The sequence below is a fragment of the Elephantulus edwardii genome, unplaced genomic scaffold (assembly GCF_000299155.1).
Source record: "Elephantulus edwardii isolate Elephantulus edwardi_28Jun2011 unplaced genomic scaffold, EleEdw1.0 scaffold00064, whole genome shotgun sequence".
NCBI lineage: Eukaryota > Metazoa > Chordata > Mammalia > Macroscelidea > Macroscelididae > Elephantulus > Elephantulus edwardii.
In genome coordinates, this window is record NW_006399814.1 from 6,622,350 (window position 1) to 6,635,474 (window position 13,125).

Consider the following 13,125-nt stretch of genomic DNA (forward strand, 5'->3'; position numbering starts at 1 on the left):
ATATATGTACTTTGAATTTTGATAAATGTATATGAGCTTTGATAAATGTCGAATAGGGTCACTATGAGTCGTGCTTGACTATGGGCCAGCTGTCCTCTGTCCTGACGGTCACTGCCTGTCAGAATGGACGCCAGGGCAGTGACTCGGGATTTTATGGGACATCAGATGGCTGTGGTGCTGGGAATGGCGCCTGCAGGGTGTGAGCTTCCCTGATGTGACAAGAATGGGGTCTGCGGGCTGTTAGCTGAGCTCCCCAGGACTCCTGGAGGGAAACGCCTCCAGCTGAATGTCTTCCAGCTGTGGTTCTCTGGGGTGTGGGCTCCCTAGAATGAAGGGCCTCTGGCAGAGTGTCTTCCAGCCACACAGCTCTTCATCTTCTCAGCCTGGAAGTAGAGGCAAGGACCCCTGGAGACAGGGCTGAGCTCCCCAAGGCCCTGCTTCCCATCCCCTTCCAGATCCTAGAGTTGCTGGTAACCCTTGACTTTTCTCACCTCACGAAGGTTTAGCTCCTGTGACCAGCTTCTCTCTCCGGGCAGGTGAGGGGGAACCCTGGCCGCTCCTCACCTGGCCTCGTCCTGGGCCTCACTCATCCCTCCACTGCCCACCCAGCTGTGCAGTTGGCCCGGCCTTCACACCCCTGCCCTCTGCTGTGCCCGGGGAGCCTCCTCCTGTGCTCATGTCCTTGGTGCTGCCTGTCCCAGTGCCCTGCCCTCAGGCCTCCCTTGCCTCTCACCTGTGGCCCCTGATGGACACCTGGCGTGACAGGCTCCAGTCTTGTCTGCCCCAAGCCTGTGTCTGGCTGAACTGCAACCTGCTGGCCAGGCACACCGCTCCACAGAGCATCAGGCACTTCATGGTTGGACCCCTTTATACTCCCTCCCATTTCCTGCCCCTTGGGCACTGTGGTGTGGCCCCTGACCCCCTCACATTCTCTGTACCTGGTCATTCCCTCAGCCTTTGCACAGTCATTTCCTCTGCCTGGAATGTCACTTCCGCCCTGGCTGCCTGCCTCTTCCTTCAGGAAGCCTGCCTGGCCCAACCCATGAAAGGGTGATATGTCCACTCCCTGCCCTCTGGCCACTGTCCTCAGATGTCCTGGCCAGCAAGGCTAGCATTCTACCCACCTCACTGACCCCTCAAAGATCAGACCTGGTGTTTTCCTGACCACGGTGGGTAGAGCTCACTCCCCGACAAGCCCAGTCTTCACACTGAGCGCATCCTTGAGGCCACAGCCCCACTCCTTTCTCTCTGCCAATGGGCAGGCTGCCTCTCCTCTCTGTGCCTCTACCTTTTCCTCTGTGAAATGGGCACCCACATCCTAAGTTATATTGACATTGTAGCCCTGGGACCTCAGCGTGTGCGCTGGGGTGGAAAGCATCACTGGAGGGTGATGGCTGAAGATGAGGGTATAGTATGTCCAGTGTCCTGCAGAGGACAGACCCAGAGGGATCGTGGCCTAGTGAAGGAGGAGGCAGAGACGCAGGATCGCCCCCACAAACTGAGGAACTCGACCAGGAGCTGAGAGAGACAAGGACGAGGTCCCCCCTGGGGGCAGAGGAGAAAATGCTGCCTCCCGGAACTGGGCCTTGGGCTCCAAGACTTTAAAGTAGTAAAAAGCTGAGCAGTCACTGAGAGGGCTGAGGTGCGGCTGACTCAGGCCACGGTGTTTTCAGATTTCCCTGTGCACGTGGTGGTGAACAAGGAAGACTGAAGTGAACCTGGGGACTTTGGTTTGTGCTGTTGGAGAAGAATGTTGACTCGACTGTGAACTTCCGAGGAGCCCTGGTGGCAGCGTCTGGGGGGAGTTGTAACACAAAGGCTGCTCCTCTTTGGCGGTTCGAATCCACCTGTAGCCCCAGAGGAGAAAGATAGGCAGTCTCCTCCGGTGCGACTTACAGCCTCAGAGGACCACAGGAGGGTCAGCTGAGAGCCGGCCTGATGCCACAGCCAGTGCGGACTGCCAAAAGGAAGGAGGAGTCTGCTGGAGAAGTGCAGACGAGAGGCTCCTCAAGGCAAGGAGGGGAGACCTCTCCCGCGCAGTGAGCATGTTACCAGCAGGCGCCAGGTCCCAGAGAAGACATCGTGCCTGGAGGAGTAGAGGCAGAGAGAGAGAGAGAGAGAGGGAGACCTTCAACGAGACGATGGCACAGGGGCTACACGTGAGCGCAGACATGGCTTGGATGGCGCAGGAAGGCAGAGTTGTGTGCTGTCGTACATGGAGTCGCTGTGAGCTGGAAGCAACTCAAGAGCCCTTAACAACAATGGAAAGCGCTAGAACTGAGAGAGAGTGAATGGCTGTGGGTTTAAGCCGCTCTGATTGTCACCCCGTTGAGGGCTGTCGTGGTAGGCTGATGGGGAATCAATGCTGCGTCCCAGGAATTTGCCGGGAGAGCTGGGAGAGCCCAGGAGGTGTCCGCTGCATCTGGTTGCTGCTTCGCTCCTCACACCTTCACCTGTAACAAGGGTTCACCTTCAGCACCATCGAGCCCCGAGCCCAGTGGCCCGGCCTGGATGGTAGGCCCCTGCCCACTCTCAGTACCAGGCCCCTCCACCCAGAGACCACCTGTGGACAGGCCCGTGGGAGCTCCCACTGCCCGCAGGACCCCTCGGCGCCTCAGTGGCTCGTGGTTGAAAGCACTGGGCCCCACTCCTGTGGCTGAGAGGCCTGGGCCTGCAGGGCTGTGTCACACAGCAGATGATGGACCTTCACTCTGGCCGTGTGATGTTGGCACATGTGCAGTTGTCGTCACCGCTGCCCTGAGCGTCCACAGCCCGCGGTCACGTGGGCGCTGACTGCAGCTTGCTCGTCAGCTGTGGGCAGAGTTCCGGCGGAGGCTGACCTGAGCGAGTGACGGAAGCCCAGTGCCAAAGGCAGCGCCCTGGACTGGAGCCGTCAGAGACAGCCCCCTGGGCCCAGAACAGAGACACTAGAATGCTGTCAAGGCGGTCCTGACACGTAGTGACCCGAGGTGTCGCAGGATGAGACGCTGCCTGGTCCTGGGTGGTGCTGAACTCACTGTTGCCACCACTGTGAATCCATCGTGTTTCAGGAACCGCTACACCTGACAGGGCATCTCTCTCCCAGCACCTTATCAGATGATGCCCAACCTGGAAAGGGTCTTCACGGGCCAGTTTCCTCAGAAGTAGGACGCCAGGCCTTCTTCCTGCTCTGTCTCAGCCTGCAACTTCCAGGGGACCTGTGCCCCAGAGGTGATTCCTCAGGGATCTGAAATACTGGGGCCTGGCTTCCGGCGCCCCGCCACACGCGGGCCCCACAGGGTGACAGACCGGGTGCTCTCGTGGAGAAAGCAGGGACACTGAGAACCAGCTCATAGCTGACCTTCCAGCGGGTTTTCAGAGGCCTCAGGAAACACTGGAGGGGATTCCCCATCTTTCTCCCATGGAGCAGCTGGTGGATTCAAACCGCAGCCTTTGGGATTGCAGTGTAGCTTCTTACCAGTGCCCGTGTGATGTAGCGGTGTGTCTGCATGCTGAGGTCGTTGGGAACATGACATCTGCCCATTGTGGGGTGATTCTCTTGGGGCAGGAAGATGCTGATGGATTGGAGCTAAGTCAGTGGGTCTTTCCTAAAGCTTGACTTCCAGAGCAAAGCCATGAAGAGGCTCCGTTTTCACAGAAGAACCGCTTGGGCTTTGGGGCTGTGGTTGCAGGTAGACCCAGTCCCCGAATGCCGGGCACGCTGTGGTCCTGCCTGGAGTGGCCGGAGCACAAGCCGGACTCCTCCTTGGCTCCTGTGGTCCTCATGCTCCTCTCTCTGTCATCTCTTCTATTTCAGATTCAGTTGGGACCTCTGGGCCATTTGTCCAGCACCCCCTGCTCTCCCTCATCCCCCCCTTCCTACCCGGTCCCCTGTCTGTCTGCACTGTTCCACCCCTGTCCTCCTCCTCCTGCCTGTCCCCTCACCCCCTTTCCCTCGTCCCCCCTTCCTACCCTGGTCCCCTGTCTGTCTGCACTCTTCCAGCCCTGCCCTCCTCCTCCTGCCTGACCCTCAGCCCCCCTGCTCTCGCTCTTCCCCCCTTCTTACCCTGGTCCCCTGTCTGTCTGCACTGTTCCACCTTTGCCCTCCTCCTCCTGCCTGTCCCCTCACCCCCTTTCCCTCGTCCCCCTTCTTACCCTGGTCCCCTGTCTGTCTGCACTGTTCCACCCCTGCCCTCCTCCTCCGGCCTGGCCTCCTGGCTGATGCGTTTTCCTTGGGATCAGATCTATCTTGGAGAAAGTGAAACCAGGGTGCTGTTTGGAGGCAGAGTTAGTGAAATTCCACCTCGCATCCTTTGAGCATGTGGTCAGGAGAGGTCAGTCCTTGGAAAGGGACATCATGCTGTGATGGGTGGAGGGTCGGAGGAAGAGTGAAAGACCCTCAACAAGATCAACTGGCCACAGCAATGGACTCAGGTGTGTCAGGTGATGAGGATGGCACAGGACAGGACAGGTTCAGATCTGTCGCTCATACGGTTACAGTCAACTCGATGGCACCTAAAAACAACAGTGGGGCAGGAAGCAGATTTCCAAGGGTGCGTGTCTGTGTTGTCAGAGTGATGAGCTTTTTTCTCTCGGAGTGCTTCGAGTCCTGCCCATGTGTTTGTTTCCTGCATCTGTCCCTCCTTGACGCCTGCATGTATTCATTTATTAGTAAGAACCTGCACGAACCCAGGATGTCAGCCGGAACACTCCTCAGATACCAGGACGGCAAGGCATCATCTCGCGGACTTTGGGCATGCTGTCGGGAGGGCAAATCCTTGGAAAAGGGCACCATGCTGGGTCAGGTGGATGGTCTGTGAGAGAGAGGAAGACCCTCGACCAGGTGAACCAACACTGGCTGCAACAGTGGGCAACAATGTCAATCTAGAGACTAAGGTGCGCCTGATCCAGGCCATGGTCTTCTCAATTACTTGCTGTGCATCAGAGAGGTGGACAGTGACTAAGGATGACAGGAAAAGAATGAATGCCTTTGAGTTGTGGTGCTGGAGAAGAGTATTAAACATAACCATTCACCGTCAAGAGAACAAACAGGTCTGTCCTGAAGAGAGTAAAACCAGGTTGCTCCTGGGAGGCAAGGATTTTGAAGCTCTGTCTCACGTACTTTGGACATGTTGCCAGGAGGGACCAGTCCTTGGAGAAGGAAGTCATGCTTGGAAGGTCAGAGGGTCAACACGAGAGGAAGACCCCGATGAGATGATTGACACAGTGACTGGGGTTCTAGGGGTAGTTGTATCTGAAATGACGAGGTTGGCTCGGGACAGGGCAGGGCTCAGAGCTGCTGTTTATAGGTTCACTGAGTCGTAGTTGACTTGACGGCCCATAACAACAATTGGGGTTGTGACTTGCTGGCTTCCAAGCGCAGCCCCATGTTGTCTCTGCTGTCACTGGGCTGCCTCCCACTCCGTGGCTGCCCCCCACCCCATGGTGCCCCCACCTGCTTTCTTCCATCCTGACACGGGTCTTCTCTGTCCGCAGGTTTGCCACCCAGGAAAGGAACGCACTGCTACTGTACAATGGCCGTTTCAATGAGAAGCACGACTTCATCGCCCTGGAGGTGGTTGACGAGCAGGTGCAGCTCGTGTTCTCGGCAGGTAGGTACTCCCCACCGTCATCCGGCACCCCATCCGCAGAACCACTCCAGTCCTGCACGGTGCCTTCAGACGCGCTACTCCCCTGAAGGAATGCTGGGATCCCCCTGTGTGTGTGGGTATCAGCCGTCCCGCCAGGGGCCCAGTGCTCACCATTTTTAGGGGTCACTCCCACTGGCCAGCAGATCCCAGCTGGATGAGGGTGGCATGCCCCTGCCTCTGCTCCCTGCAGCTGGCAGAGCTCAGAGACGGCTCCAGGGCACCGTCACCTGAGTGTTTGAGCTTTGGATCCGAGCTGGAATGAGGCCCTAGGCAGGCATTGGGGTTTGAGCCAAGTGCAGGGGCCCCAGATGAAGGTGCAGCAGAAGAGGAAGGAATGCGTTTTAACCCTCTGTCCTCAGTCTGTCAGTCGGAGAGTAAACAGTCCTGAGGTGACACGAGTAAGGTGACCTGCACTGCCGACTGCCTCAGACCGCTGCTTGGTGGTCATGCCATGGACAGTCGTGCTGCAGTGAAGGGGCCTTGGTGGGGGGCTGCAGCTGGGTCTCCAGGGGTCCGTCAGGACTCCCGGGAGTGGTGAACTGGGTGGTGCCTGCTCCCAGACCCCGCCTGCAGACCCTTGAGTCTGGGGCGTCAGCTGGTCCTGCCTTTGTTGCACCTGAAGCTGCCATCCCCAGTGCGTTTACCACAGCGTCACAGGACCCTTGACGGGATCTGAAAACCACACCTGCCTGTAAGACCAGCAAGGATTCCTGGTGGTTGATTAACATTCAGCTGCAGAGCAAAAGGTTGGCAGTTCAAACGCACCAGCTGCTCTGAGGAAAAGCTGTAGCAGTCAGCTTCTGCAACCTCCCAGCCTTGGGAGCGCAGTGGGGGCCGCTCTCCCCTGTCCTCCGGGGTCACCAGCAGTGGGTGCAATGCAGCAGCAGTGGGCTGGCAGCCGAGTGACACGGGTGATGAGGCGTAGAAGTGGCATCAGTACCCCAGAGAGATGCACAGGGTAGTGGGATGTGCTGTGTGATGCCACAGTCACTGGAATGCACAGAGAAAGATGTCCAGCATGATGTCATAGCGGCTGTTTAGAATGGGGGCAGCTGTCCGGTGTGACATCATAGTGGCTGTTTAGTGGGGAACAGGTGTCTGGTGTGATGTCATAGTGAGTGGTTAGAGTGGGGGCAGGTGTCCAGTGTGACGTCATAGTGACTGTGTAGAGTGGGGGCAGGTGTCCAGTATGACATCATAGTGGCTGTTTAGAGTGGGGGCATGTGTCTGGTGTGACGTCATAGTGGCTGTTTAGAGTGGAGGCAGCTGTCCAGTGTGACATCATAGTGACTAGTTAGAATGGGGCAGGTGTCTGGCATGATGTCATAGTGGCTGTTTAAAGCACGGAGATGGTTGTGCTGTGTCCCATCACGGTGACTGCTGAGAGCATGGGGACAGATGTGCAGAATGTGACGTCATCTTGATTGTTGAGAGCATGGGGACAGATGTGCAGGATGTGACGTCATAGTGACTGTGAGAACACAAGGGCTGTGCTTGGGATGAGTGCAGGGATCCCCGGAAGCGGGAGCCCGTTGGGTAGGCTGGGTTTTGTCTGTCCACACAGTGTCTGAAGGACATTCCCTCACCAAGGTGTGGCCGTAAGAGCTAAAATTGCAGCGAGGGGTTGAGAGGTGGTGATGGGGGACCAGTAGTGCTCCGTGTTGCCTCTCCACCCCTCACCCTCCTTCTTGTTGACCCTGGGCCCCTGGAACGGCTCCTAACTGTTGAGGCTGAAGGCTGTTCAGTGGGAGTGTGCCCTGTGGGCAGGTAACCTTCCAACGCCCAGGGCTGCGGGGAGCCCCTCTTTCCCTGCCAGCTCCCCGCATCCTTCACGGCTGGGGTCATGCCCTCAGGTGCGGATGGAGAGAGGAGTGGAGGGCACAGCCTCACGCACCTGCCCTTCCCTGGCCCTCACGGTCAGACCTTTGGCCACCGACCAGCCATGACCTTTGTTTCTCCCTGGCCTTGCCCCTGCAGGTGAGACCACCACGACCGTGGCCCCGCAGGTGCCCGGCGGCGTGAGTGACGGGCGCTGGCACTCGGTGCAGGTGCAGTACTACAACAAGGTAGGATGTCCGCCCCGCCCGCGTGGCCTGGGGCTCTGCCTGGAGACATTTAAACCTTCACTGTCGGCTCGGGGTCCACACTCCCTGTGACCCTGTGCCCCATTGGGTCCCCAAGGCCCTGCCGTCTTTACAGAAGTACGTGCTCCCACCTTCTCCCATGGAGTGGCTGGTGGGTCCGAACCACTGACCTGCGTGGTTAGCAGTTGACCGCTTAACCAATGCACCCTCAGAGCTCCTACCTTAAGAGAAGATCATTTGGGAATTGACATCTGCTAAGGGTCCGGTGTGACTGACCCAGCTCTGTGCTGAGGGGGGTGATGCTGGCCTGTTGCCCAGGGGTGGGGGTGGGGGATGCCACCCTGAATTGGGGGACGGGTGTTGCCAGCGGGTGGCCTGCAGCTTCAAGACACAGAAGATGTTCCTTTGCAGGCCCTCTGAGGTGTCTCATCTGGTGGCTAACAGGGCCAGAGGGTGTGGATTGAATGGTGTCCCCCCAGGACTGGTCAGGCCTGACCTCTCTGCCTGTGGTCCCCGTTGGGAAGGGGTCGTCTTTGTTAAGTTAATGAGGCGGGATTAATGGAGGGCCCCTCTCGAGTCCACCTTTTTTGAGATGGAAAAGTGATTGAATAACAGGGTCGTGATGGGCAAGGTCCAGTGGTGACTAGATTTGTAAAACATAATGCGTGAGAATGATTGTATGACTCACAATGTGACTGAAGAATAGTGTGAACACAGTGTATACAAACTTTGTAAGCAAACTAATTTAAAAATTAAATAATAATAATAATAAAGATTGAATAAATAGGAGAGGGACTCAGAGCCGGGAGGGGCAGGGAGTTCCCTGGCCCAGGAGGTCGCTCAGGGACAGCTGAGACTTGGACCTTCCCCAGAGTCGGTAGAAGACCCTCCTGCCTCCCTCCCTCCCGAGCGCACTCTGTATTGGGTTATTCGCTTCCTGAGCTGCAGGGGAACCTCATTGCTGTTTGCTAAAGCCACTTGCTGGGCGCCCCTGTCGGGCAGCACTGGACAGCTGAGGTGCCAGCGATATTGCTGTGTCTGCCCTCGGCTACAAGCACCTTGTCCAGCGTGTGTCCAGCTTGTTGGCTTCTGCATCGCGATGCCCGGAATGGCTTTGCTGTGATCTGAACCTCTTCCTCCAGACTCCATGGTCCAGAGTCTCACCTCCACTTCAGCTGCTCTGCATTTTCTCTTCTGGGGTGCTGCCTGGGGCTCCCCCAGAGGAACTCTGCACCCCTCATAAGCTGTCCCCTACCCACCACAGTCAATCTTTTTCGTCCTACCTGGTTGTTCCTCTCACCACAGAGTATTCCTGTGCTCTGTGACCATGGAGCAGTAACTGGCTAGAACATCCTCCCAGGACATGCGGTGACAAGACAGGGAGGGAACTGGCCACTGGCCACACCGCACTCTGACCTCCCTGTCCTCAGGGGCCTCTCTGCAGGGCCCACCACGTCCTCATGTTGGCTGCTCAGATCCCCCAGACCCAGCCCAAGGATGAGGCGAGGGTCAGCGGTCTTCTGGCCTGGAGACATAGGCTTCAGCTGTGATATTCCACATGCCTGTGGATGGAGAGGAGACAGCTACTCTAAAGTCGCTTCTAGAACTTTCTCCTTTACCCTCTGACTGGACGCTCGTCCCCAGTAGGGATGGATGTTACATAGCGATGTTCCAGGACTTTAGCGTTTGGTGGACTAGGGTGGTGGGCCCCCAGGATGGTGGAGGGATCCGTCCCTGGCCCGCAACCTGAGGCCAGGCTGTGTTGGCACGTAAGAGGTCATGCGTGCTGCCGTGAGCTTTCCTGGCTGTGTGTGAGCTCTGTTTCCCAGTGGACTGCTGTGGGCAGTGGGGCAGCCATGGTTTCCCCATCCAAGTGCCCGGCAGGTAGCACATTCTAGAACCTTCTGCCCAAGGTCACGGGGCAAGGTGTCCTCAGTTGAGCAGAAACAGGAAGTAGGAATGGGACCCTTGGCTTCAACATCCCTAAAAACCAAAGCCAAGCCCACTGCTGGCTGATTGGTCTGGACCCTGGGGGACAGAGTGGAACTGCCCTCAGGGAGGCCACGCTGTCTGTCCTCTGTGGAAGCCGCCCACCTCCCCTTCCTCCTGTGGAGGTCAAACTGGCGACCTTTTGGTTAGCAGGTGGATGCTTTACCCACAGTGCTACCAGGGTACAACACTCCCCATCCAGTCTCCCGTCCAGCCCTCCCCCCCGACCCCCGTCTCCTCGGCCAGCTCTCTGTGTCCCCATGCACCTAGAAAGGCCAGCAGGGTGAGGGGACCGCCGTCTACCCTCAGACCACAGAGGCAGCCCAGGCAAGAGAGCCCCAGGTGTGACGTGTCCCCGATGTGAGGGGCCCACGGAAGAGGGTAGCCTGGTGGGGATTAGGGGACTCTGCGGCTTCCCCCGCCTCTCAGCACCTGCGTGCACCTCCCAGGATTAGGGCTTTCCTGTGTTCGCCCTCACTCCTGCCTGAGGCTGTCCCGGAGACCACCCGCTTCCGCTCCTAGCTCAGGGTCTCCCCGTGTGCACAGGAGGCAGGCAGGTGGGGGTGCCTCCTGTGTCTGGGGGGGATGGGGGAGTGAAAGGACAGGACTGTTTCTCTAGAATGTTCTGTCTCATGTAGGAGCATCTTGACCAGATCCTAAAGCGTTCCTCAAGCTCTGGTGGTGGGTGTGTAATGTGTCATGTGTGGCTGAGCATTGAAGAGTTGGTGGTTTGTCCACCAGTGTCCTGCAGGAGAGATTTACAGCCTCCAAATCCACGGATGCTGGCTTTAGGTGGGCATTACTCAGTGGTGGTGGTCAGGCATTCATCAGATGATGAAGTCTCAGGCTCGTGAGATCCCCAGACCTGAGTGGACAAGGAGGGGGCCGGTTTGCCAGATGCAATCACGTGATGCCTACCCCGGGGGTCTCCCTCGCTGTGTGGTCACCTCCACTCCTCGCCCTGCACCTCAGCTCTGTGGTGTACACAGGCTGTTGTCCACTTCCACACTGTCCACAGAGCCCTCCACCTGGAGAACCCACTCTCTACTCACCCCTTTGTTTGCTGGCCCCTCCTGGGTCTGTCCACCACTGCCCTCTGCTCCATACTGTCACGGCTATGGGGACACAGTGTTGGAGCTCCTCACATGTAATTTCCCTGAGGGTCAGGTCCAGTCCCAGCTCTGTGTCAGTCTCCCGTCACTCTGTCGTCTGGTGCTGCCCGCCTTCCACAGGCTCCAGGGCGGGGGAAGCCCTCCTTGTCTCTGGCTTCTGGGGGTGGCCAGCCATCCTTGGCTTGTAGCTGCCTCACTCTCTGCTCTGCCTCTATCATCACGTCATCTTCTCTCTGTCCCTGTGTCCTTCTTGTTATCAGTCATTGAGTTCAGAAATCACTCTATTCCAGTGTGGCCTCCTCTCAACTTGGTGACATCTTCAAAGACTCTTTCCAATAAAGTCGTACTCCGAGATTCCCGGTGGACAGGAATTTTGAGGGGATGGATGTGCTCAGGAGAGAACAGTCCCTGGAGGAAGACATCATACTTGGAAAATAGATGGTCAGAGAGGAAGAAGACCGTCAGTGAGAAGGATTCACACAGGTGCTGCAACAGGGCGCTCAAACAGTTGTTGTTGTTGTTCTTGTTTTGTGACGTCAAGTCAGATATGACTGTGAACAACAGTTCTGAACTCTGTCCTATCCTGTGTCTTCCTCACCGTCTCTGACACACCTGAACTCACTGCTGCAGTCACGTGTCATCCCATCTCATTGAAGGTTGAGGAGTACTGATTATCCCATGGACTGCCCAAGAACAGATATGTCTTGGAGAAAGTGCAGCCGGAGCGCTCCTTAAAGGCAAAGATAAATCTTTGTCACAGGCACAGTTGTGGTTAGGTGCCATCGAGTCAAGCATGACTCATGGTGACCCTAGGAACAAAAGATCTGAACCCTGTTCTATCCTGCGCCATCCTCACACTTCCTGACACATAAGAGCCCATTGCAACAGTCACTGTGCAGATCGACCTGGTTGGGCATCTTCCTCTCCTTTGCCAGTTCTCCACCCTTCCCAGCAGCATGTGCTTCTTCAAAGAATAGCACCTCCCAGCAACATGTTCAAAGTACGTGAGGTGAAGCCTCGTCATTCTTGCCTCCAAAGAGCACTCTGGCTGCACCTTCTTCAAGACATATCTGCTTGTTCTCGTGGCCGTCCATAGGATGTTCAGTGATTTTCTCCAACATCACAGCTCAAAGACATCAGTTCTTGTTCTGTCATCCCTATTCATTGTCCAGGTCTCAGATGCATAGCTAGTAATCAGAAAGACCGTGACCTGAATCAGAAGCACCTTAGTCCTCAAACTGACCTCACTGCTCCTCAATAATTTGGAAAGATCCCTAACTGCAGATTTTCCCAGTGAAATGCATCTCCTGGTTTCCTGACTGCACGTACCAAGCATGTTAATTGTGGATCCAAGCAAGAAAAAGTTGTTAACAGTTTCAGTCACTTCTCCATCCATCATAACACTGCCTATTGGTCCAGTGAATCTTTGTTTTCTTGATATTGAGACTCAATCCATACTGAAGGCTGTATTCCTTGATCTTCTGCAACAAGTACTTCAAGTCCTCCTCACTTTCAGCAAGTAAGGTTGTGTCATCTGCGTAATGCAGGTTATTGACAGATTGCATAGTTATGGAGAGAGAATGAAACCCTGCTGCACTCCCTTCCAAATTCCAAACCATGCAGTGCCCCCCTGCTCTGTTCGCACAACAGCCTCCTGCTCCAGGTAGAGGTTCCACATGAGCACAGTCAAGTGCTCTGGGATTCCCGTTCTTCTCAGTGTCAGCCACAACTTGTCATGATGCACATAGTCAAACGCCTTTGCATAGTCAATAAAGCACAAATAGACATTCTTCTGATATTCCTTACATTCAGCCAGGATCCATCTGAAATCAGCATGGCTTCTTCTAAATCCTGCTCGAACTTTTGGCAGTTCCTTATCTATGTACTGTTCTACCCATTTTTTAATAATCTTCAGCAGTATTTTGCTTGCATGTGATATCAATGATTTTGTTTGATAACTTCCACATTCAGTTGGATCACCTTTCTTGGGAATGGAAACAAATATAGACTTTTCCCTTTCCTTTGGCCAGACAGCTGTCCTCCAAATTTCCTGGCATAGACTAGTGAATGCATCCAAGACTGCATCTGTTAATTGAAACAAGTCATTTAGTATCCCATCGATTCCTGGGGCCTTATTTTTTGCCAGCACCTTCAATGCTGCTCCTACTTCCTCCTTCCTTACCATTGGCTTCTGTTCATATGGTTGTTGTTTGTTGTTATGTGCCGTCGGGTCTCTTGCGACTCATAGCGACCCTATGTACAACAGCCCTAAACTCTGCTCTGTCCTGTGCCAGTCGCACTGTCTCTGAC

At 55.9% G+C, this 13,125-nt stretch overlaps 1 protein-coding gene across 1 annotated transcript in view; it reads left to right on the forward strand.

Annotated features, from left to right (window-relative positions):
* Positions 1-13,125, forward strand: part of CELSR1 (cadherin, EGF LAG seven-pass G-type receptor 1) — a 178,252-nt gene that overhangs the window by 99,907 nt on the left and 65,220 nt on the right. The window contains exons 4-5 of the mRNA XM_006888122.1: positions 5,476-5,591; positions 7,608-7,696. Of these exons, the coding sequence (XP_006888184.1) occupies positions 5,476-5,591; positions 7,608-7,696 (205 nt within the window). The remainder of the gene's footprint in view (positions 1-5,475; positions 5,592-7,607; positions 7,697-13,125) is intronic.